The 8789-nt window shown below is 39.8% G+C and overlaps 1 protein-coding gene across 2 annotated transcripts; it reads right to left on the bottom strand.

The window, feature by feature from the left end:
* Nucleotides 1-775: 775 nt before the first annotated feature.
* il20ra (interleukin 20 receptor, alpha) lies at nt 776-8646 on the bottom strand. 2 transcript variants are annotated; one of them, XM_079215597.1, is made up of 7 exons: nt 8440-8646; nt 7377-7500; nt 6782-6990; nt 6511-6680; nt 6287-6431; nt 5812-5948; nt 776-3373 (listed from the first exon to the last, which is right to left on the bottom strand). In XM_079215597.1, the coding sequence occupies exons 1-7, from the start codon at nt 8486-8488 to the stop codon at nt 2369-2371; spliced, it is 1839 nt and encodes a 612-aa protein (XP_079071723.1). In that variant the 5' UTR covers nt 8489-8646; the 3' UTR covers nt 776-2368. The 2 variants fall into 2 exon arrangements, with proteins under 2 accessions (XP_079071723.1, XP_079071724.1); XM_079215598.1 differs by lacking the exons at nt 7377-7500; nt 8440-8646 and having other exon boundaries at nt 6511-6676; nt 6782-6891.
* Between the last annotated feature and the right edge of the window lie 143 nt (nt 8647-8789).

The following is an 8789-nucleotide window of genomic DNA, read 5'->3' on the forward strand; positions in this document are numbered from 1 at the left end:
TACATATGAATAGGCCTACTTTTACTTTTGTTTACTTAAATTATATATTTCTTTTAATACAGTTGTACGTCTACAATTTTGGATGCATGGCTTTTTCTAGTAAAGTGCTTGTACTTATGTTGAGGCCTATTTCCATTTTGTGTAACCTTCTACTTCTAATTCACTAATTATGTTCTTTTTACAACTGCGTTTCACAGTTACCAGTTTATTTGAAGATTTCCCACATAAAACAAGACAAAAAATATTATATGATGTAGGTTAGCGTCACCTCACCCTGCCACAACAGTAAAATGTGACTTAATCATGTACCCTTTATGCTGGTAATTACATTACTTTACGTCTAATGCTTTTACATGTTTTGCTGCAGCTGCGATGCAAGGCCCATGGTGGTGCTTAGTTTGATAACCAATATGGCTCCAAACATGTATTATACTGTATATGGTTATACATCATATTTGTAAATAAATTTAAAAAATGTTTTTGTAATGAATGAAAAATAATTGGAATGTGAAAAGAAGTGTCCTTGTTCATACTTGTGCATAACATGTCATTATTGGTGTTTATAATTTGACCAGCAGATGTCTCTATTCACTCTCTTGTTGCATCTTGTGGAGGCAGGTGAGTTAAAGGTGAATCATGCTTCCAGTGTGTGAATATTTTGAAACAGTATTTGTCCAGAGAATATGTAAAGGTTGGTAAGAGTACAAACCTCTAGCGAGAAAGTTGTATACTTTTATCAGAATATTAACTTAACAACAAAGCAGAACAGAATAGTTAACAACTTTATTATAATTGATTTGAGTATACAATAATTCTGTCTTGCAACATACTTTCACAAAACTATGAAAAACATGATATCTTCATGAACGGCATCAAACTCGTCACCGAGTTGTGTAACTACATGAACCTAAAAGTACCTTTGGAGTTTCAAAATGTCCCCGTGTAGTTTACAGATACATGCAGATTACCAGTGAAGAGTAAGAGATTTTACAGTATTTCATTCCCCAAAATGTTCCCAAATGAGACAATGAGAAAGCGCAGTGTCGGTAACTGCCGAGTGAAGGCAGTCAAAGTAAAGATTTCCTTCATATAATGTTTTGTTATAACTTCATGAGGGGGCTGTATGGAAAACACAAGGAATTAGAAAGTCATTAGAAAGTCATTGACAACATAGTCTAATGTTTTCCTCCATTATTACATAATAAAACAATGTATGTAGCTTTCTTCTGAATAACAAACAAAAGTGGAAATTAAATGTGCTTTAATCATCTACATATTTTACGCTTGTGTTAATGGCATACAGAAGAATCATTTGCATAACGTATAGATGTGACAGCATACAAAAACATCCTGCCAAGCATCCGAACACCTTGGCTCAAAACACAAGAAAACGTAGCGTAGAAAAATAAAAAAGAGAAGAAGACAAAGTGATGATGAGGTAATATTGCACTGTAGATGGTGTTTGGTTGGAAAAAAAGAAAAGATTAAAAAAATATATATATATATATATAATTATATATATATATATTTTTTTTTTACAAAGGCATAGAATATTAAAACATACTGTCGGTCAGGCAGCTTCATTATTTATGACATCTCTACAATGAGTAGAAAAAGAATAAACAGTAAAGTGCTGTAGTTTTGACTTCATATATGAACACATTAATCACAAAGATACTGTATTTCTCATCTGAACGTCGGTATTTCCTTCATATAACATAGTCAGCAGTGATGAATTTGTATTAATTAAAAGGAATGCTGCAATCACAGATGGGCACAACGGGAAAATAATGACGTAATGATCCTGAGACTAAGACAGGAACGGACCTGAAACCAGAAAATACCTACAACTGCTAGACAATATCAAGTAAACACGGATGTGTTTGCTCACGGAGTATCTGCAATAAACTGTGGTCATATATAGTATCACACACGCTGCCTAAGTAAACGTCAGAGTACTATTTCCTTGTTCCACTAAACCACTGGAACTCACAGATTTTGCAATCTGTCTCCAAAAAAAATAAACGGAATAATACTTTGGATGACGGTCATCCCGAATAAATTCATGGATTAGTGAGCTACACCTTGCTCAAAATGTAGGTGAACACAGATCATTTCCTTCATAGTTGATCACAGTGTGACATTGATAAGTGTGATTTGTTAATTAGATAAGGTTATTATATTAAAGCAGAAACATTCACAGGTATTCACAGGTATTAAAGTAACCCAACCACAGTGCTCTTAAGAATTTTTCCTTTTTTTTTTAATTTATTTTTTATTCCAAATAAAACAAACAAAAAAAACGTCCAGAAGAAGAGCTATTTTTTATTTTTTTTCAGAATGGGGTAAATCTATTGATGAATATCATCTACTGGTCCATCGAGATTACCAAGTTCCATCTGGTCAAAAAGTCCTCCGGCTCCCAGCCCGTTGCCCTGCCTCCCTCCATCTCTCTCTGGGCTTCTGCCTTTTCCTCGGACCCTTGTCTTACGATCACATTTTCCAACCGCAACTCAACCTCCTCCTCCTCCTCTTCCTCTACCCTGTTCTCTCCCTGTATCAACCCACCAATCAGCGGCAGCACTAGTTTCCCAGTCTCGGGATTCCAATCAATGCAAATATTTGCCTCCTCCTCATAATCATCTTCGTCTATTTTGTGTGCTGAGGCCAGTCTCAGAATGCCATAGTCATCGGGTAAGAAATCTGACTGGTCAGAGTGGGAAGTAGGTGTGTATGTGGTGCGCTGACAGGCATAAGCAGAAAGAAGCGGTAGCTCCTCATTTTCACTTCTGTTCTCCACACCTCCATCTATCTCTCCCTCCGTCGTTGGTCGATTTAAAGGAATTTGGAAGAGGCCAGTTTTGGGGCTTGTGTTTACGAACAAACCCGGAAACTCTCTCTTCTCCTCCTCCTCTTCCTCCCCTCCATCCTCCTTTCGCATTGTTGCCAGTAATGGTGCCTGGGTTTGCGTCAGTAACCACGCCTGTGCCTGTGTAAGTGTGCTCATCTCTGTCCGCGTGTGTCCAGCGGAGCGGCCGTCCTCAACTCTCCACTCTTTTTTCTCGTACCAGTGTCTGGCTGCGCATTTCTGGTCTTCACCTTTTAGATTATTCCCACCTTCTCCTCTGTAAGCGGTTTCCGGAGCAATGCCAACAAACCCATAGTCGACTGACAGGTCATCCCAGGGTTCCTCGGGCTGTGGCGGTGTTTCGGGCCTCTGGGAGGCGTATCCCGGTGGATGTCGCGGGAGCTTGGGGCACGCAGGGTCTGGTTTGTCGCCTTTTGGCTTCATCTCCTTGATGATGGCGATGACGATGAGGTTGGGATTCTCCGGGGGAAACATCAGAATGGGCGGATGAAAAGCAGGCGGGTTCTGGAGGTTGAAAGAGAAGTTGTGCAGCGTTAAAAGATTGACCTTTTAGCTTTTTTAAACGTTTTTTTAACTTACCAGCACACACAGGAGTCAAAACAGCATTGTATGTGTCACATACCAATTAGACACACAAAAAAGTCCGTGCTTCACGGTAAAAACTGTATCAGCAGAGACAGAGATATATGCTCTACATCACTGCATCGCACTTTGCCTATTACACATCTTTTTTTTGTTGGTAAAGGCCTCAAAGCTCCTCCAGAGCCACAGAGGATCTTTTATAGCTGTTTGTCATGACAAGTAAAGTAATTATGCCCTTTTAACTCTTTAACAGAGGTTTTCATTACAATAGTCCCAGTAAAAAGAAAAGTATTAGAGCGTCTTTAGCTTTTGTACTGTGAGTGAAACTGGATATCTGAGTGGTGTAAAAAGGGATTTAAATCAATTCCTTCACGTTTGATTGAGCCGCTAAAAGGAAGGCGTGCTTAGAATGTAGCAACCTGTCAATCACAAGGTAGCATGTTGATCTAAACATACCCAGCTTTACCGTCTATTTTATTTTAAATGGGACCATAATTCACAAAGTGAACATCATGCTGTCATCAAGCAGGAAACTAGTGAATGAGAACATAAACTCAAGAAAGGATTGGGGTAATTTTCTCATAGACTTCTATACAATTGGGCTTATTTTTTGCAATCGGAGAAGTCACACTGTGGTGGCTATAAGAAATAATGTAACTTTAAGGCACTTCTGCATTGGCATTTTTTTTGGGTGAGTACTATCTAACACAGTGATTGTCCACCACTGTACTTATTTAGCAGCCGCAAATAATTTTCAATTGTTGAGTGTCTGAGCCTGCAATATAGTGGCTGGCCTAGTAATTTCCTATAGAACAGGTCTGCACCTTGTTCTGCTATTAAACAAACTAAATGGCCGTATGTTATTGATCGTATTTTCACGACAGCTTGTCATTTCTGGGTCGCGTCTACAACTCTTCACTGCTCTCTGTGCGAAGACTGAGATGGCCGGAGAGCTGAACCCTCTTTCAAAGGTTTCTTTGTCGCTTCTCCGCAATTTTGGCTTTCATCTACAGCACTTCTTCGAAAAAAAACATCAAAACATAAGACAGACCTCCGCCGTGCGTGACGGTGGAGGTCTGCCCCGATGCGCTGCACACAGGTGAGCACACGGTGGACAGAGCGAGAGAGCGTCGAAAATGTATGTTGCATGCTTTTCACAATGGGATTTGCTGCTTTAAGATATCACTATTATAAGCCATGAGCTCTCACTTTTAAAGCCCAACAGTTAATGTATTTGCAGGTCAAGACAAACATCCAACAGGCTGCAGCCTGGAGCTCCATAAATGACGTTTCTGACTTCACATATCGAGAGGCTCTGGAAATATTCTTCCAAAAGCCCGAAAAACACACTCCAGTGACAAAGCCTGCACACTTTGTGGTCGTCATTAAAATAAATGAACACCATGTTTCCTTTAAGTCAGTATTTATCAAACTGGGGCGGTATTTATTACAGGTGGGGCGCAAGAGGAAATGCTGATTTTACCGTACACCGTTAATAGGTCACGCTTGCGCATGCGCGACTTGCCGATTCTTGTCATTTCGCCAAAAGCCGATCTTTATGAGATCTCCGTTAGATCTTTCCTGCTGTTGCGTCTCTCAACATTTGAGAATGGCCGTATCAAATCTACAACCTCGTTTTAAAAAGAGTTGTAGAGGAAAGCAGCTCACTGCAGCCAATCATACCAATACAACGTGATGCTCACTCATTCTGTTTTGCAAAAAAAAAGAGCTTGTTGTTTTCCACAATAAGCTATTTAGTAGTAACTAAATATTAGTTCTTTTTTGCACGGATATAACTTTATTTTCATTTTTCTAACAAAGTGATAACACATTTGTTTTTGTCTGATAGAGCAATCTGGTTTAATTGAAAGTGATTGCAATGTTCTTTATTCTATTATTTCTAAAAGCACAGATGTAGTCACTAGTACTGTGAAGTATTACTTTGTAGTACTGTGAGGTACCATGATGTAGTATGTCCGTCTGTCTGTCAGTCGCTCCCCCCTAAAGCTCTAAAGCTGTAAACCTAGGGGAAACACTGAATACTCTTCCATGCCAGTAGGTAGCGCACTAATTACCTACCACATATGCTGTATTGTGCTACAATGTGACATTCTGTAACTTTTTGGGTTGTTGGTGTGCCGCAGGATTTTTTTATTGTAGAAAATGTGCCACGGCTCAAAAAAGGTTGAAAAGTGTTTTACACTAAGAAAAGATCATTTGATTTTGATATATAAAAATAGGTGCACAATATGACCTGGGGTGTGATCAAAAAGGCTTAAGAAGACATTTTTCATTTCAACTCGACTTTTCACTTTATTGAAAAATAGATTAGTTAAAATGCCAGTGTGTGTATGCATTACCAGTATATACGGGCTCTTCTGTCCTTGCCCCGTCAGGTAGCGATAGAGGAAGTAGCCAACCGCCACCAGTATACACATGCACACAGATGAAACAACAATACCCACAACCACGGTCTGCAGCTGGCCAATCACAGGGTCTGGAGGGAGACGGAGGGGGATGAGGATCAAGAACATGCCACACAAATACAAACATAGATGTGTGTAAAAGTACATATAGGAAATACTATGTGAACACCAAACCATATCAGAACTCTTTGAAAAACATGTAAAACGTAGAGTTATCAAGCTAAAATCTACTTTGTTTTTGTCTTTTCCTTTTGGAAATATATTAACTGATTCACCTACAATAAAAGACTCATGCACAAACATAATAGTGTCCTTGGCTTCTGCACCATGTTTAGTCACATTCCGTTCTACCTGTCAAACAGGGAGCCACATATTCTCATTGTCACACAGATGCACTTAATGGTTGTACCTTGAGGCGTGGTTATGCAATACGGCGCTGAGGACCAGCACCGGGCGGGCTTGGAGAGGCATCTTGTCTTGGCGGAGAAGCAGTACTCTGTATTGTACTCCATTAGTCGATATGTGTACGAACTGGAGAGCACTGGGAAATGCAGCTACAAACAAACAGATGCTTGATTTAACAGGCTGTCTGTGCCGGGAGGGTGGGACATGTTCATATATGTTTTTACTCACTGTTGTGCCGTGATTTTCAATGAAGAGGTTGTAAGTCATCTGGGGGTATAGTGTTGCCATGGAAATCGCTGGGGTGTGGCTGTCAGGCTGATATCTCATTGGTCCCTTCAGCGTGATGATGGCATTGTTGTCCTTTATCTCCACAGAGACCAGTGGAGGCCCAAAACTAGCTATACAGATAGAGCAAAAATATTTAGTTTGGGGTAGGTTTCAAAATATTTCTAGACTTCCCCTGTGTGTTATTTTTAGACAGAATGTCACTTTAACTTACTATCCGTCCTTGGATCGAATCTCTTCCGTGTGTTGGCCCATGCGGAGACTGCTCTCCGGCTCACGGCACGGACCCTGGCATGGTATCCCTCCTTCTCATCCCACGTCTCATTGCTCAGATCACACCATCTCTGCACTATTTTCGTACACCGCTGAACAGCCCTCCAGTTCACCTTTAAGCCTCTGCTGCCCTTAACGCTGTCCCCGTAGCTGTGAAAGACAGAGCAGACCCACATAGGTCAGACGAGTCCCCGCACAAGCTGGGACAATATAGCAGAGGGAGTGAGCTGAAAACACATTGCTTTCCGTGTGTATTTCCCCCTCAAGCAAGGAGCTAAGATCTAGTTACTTTTTTCTTTTGTCTTCGTCTCTTTTCTCTGCTTCTTTTTGTCTGTAAATTCCTTCGAGACTTGCTGAAGGACGGCGTATATAATTTTTAACCAGGTAAAGTCCAACTTAATTACAGTAATGCGCCAACAAGGAAATAACCTAAAGTATATCCAACTTGAAGACAATATATTTGTTCTCAGGGCCACTTAATTTAAATAAACTAATTGTATTTGTTGTTTTATTTAAACTCTAAAATATGTACTTACATGGCATACTCCACTTTAAAGAGTGTGCCATCTGGTGTGTCATTTCCTGGGAGCCATTGCAGCTCATTCCTCAGATTGACTGAAGAGAAGGTCACATTGGTTGGGCTGGGGGGAGAGGAGGAGACTGAGGAGAAAAGGGTTGAGAATGATAAGAGACACATATAATATGAACTTGTGTTTGTCATCAGAATCCCTATCATAACTACATAATTGCTTTTCGCAATGCAATGTTACTTTTGGAGAAGATTTTGTTTTCGCGCAGATAGGTAAACTGACTCCCTTTTGTATTTACAGTATGACAAAAGTACTTGTTAATACCTCATATTGTTGTCCTGTGATACTTTTGACTTCTCATAAAACACAATAAAATATAAAGGAGTAAGTTAATCAATGCCATGGAAACTGTGTGCATACAACAGTGGCTATTTTGATATCTTAATATAATATACTTAATATGAATCTTTATTATCGTGTCATGTGTGTAACTATGGCAATCCTGCAGGTATCTTAGAAGGCACCGTAAATTAATTAGTTTCTTAATATTTGCGTAATGTTTCCATGGCAAGTTGTAAATATAAACACTTTGTGTTAAGATTGCCCTTTTAATTGGGTACACATCATACATCTGCTGAGGCCTAATAAAATGATATCTTATCCACAGTGAGTTTCTGGTCAGTCAATGATTTATTGAATCTGCACATGTCCCTTGATGCCATATTCCAAGCCTAAAAAGTGGTCTAATGACAGAGTAACACTTTATACACTTGCCACTTTCACATTTCACTTGTTTTAAATTACTTTTATCTGTTTGTCTGTGCACTTTATTTTAATTTGATATTCTTTTGTACATTTAATTGTACATTTAAACATGCTCCTATTTCTTGCACTATGTTTATTGTTTAATGGTATGCACCACCCGCCATGACAAATTCCTTGTATGTGAACATACTTGGCAATAAATGGTTCTGATTCTGATTCTGATTCATATAACATATAACAATTAAAGACCGGATAGGAGGAAAACAACAGTAGTACTCTTAATGTTAGTTAAAAGAAGTCATACCTGAACAGTGCAGAGCTCCCAGGTTCAGAAAGAATAACACCGTCCACATCGCTGTGAGGAGCGTTCATATTTTCACAAGTTCACAAGACATTTCCAACCCTCCTTTTGGGCTCTGGGGGTCCGTCACCCTCCTCCGAACAGAGCGCCCGTCAGTGGCCCGATGTCTCCTCCCACGATCACAAGAAATCAGCTAAAACAAACAAAACACGTTAAGAGCGGATAAAGTCGGAATGCCTGAATGGTGAATCCCTCAACGACAGACACAGCAATGAACACCCTGCGGTGCTTCCGTGTGCGATGTAGGAATGTGATCTCACTTGTTTGTGCACATTACACCTGTGCAAGTGAGT

The sequence above is a fragment of the Taurulus bubalis genome (genome assembly GCF_910589615.1).
Source record: "Taurulus bubalis genome assembly, chromosome: 3".
NCBI classification, from domain to species: Eukaryota; Metazoa; Chordata; class Actinopteri; order Perciformes; family Cottidae; genus Taurulus; species Taurulus bubalis.

What these genes read in the sequence shown, in the direction of transcription:
- il20ra (XM_079215597.1), bottom strand. Translation starts at nt 8,488, where the DNA reads ATGTGGACGGTGTTATTCTTTCTGAACCTGGGAGCTCTGCACTGTTCA. An exon ending in TTGAAAATCACGGCACAACA is followed by an intron (nt 6,432 to 6,510) that starts GTGAGTAAAAAC and finishes GTTTGTTTGTAG; the next exon opens with CTGCATTTCCCAGTGCTCTC. An exon ending in TTGCATAACCACGCCTCAAG is followed by an intron (nt 5,949 to 6,286) that starts GTACAACCATTA and finishes GTCTCCCTCCAG; the next exon opens with ACCCTGTGATTGGCCAGCTG.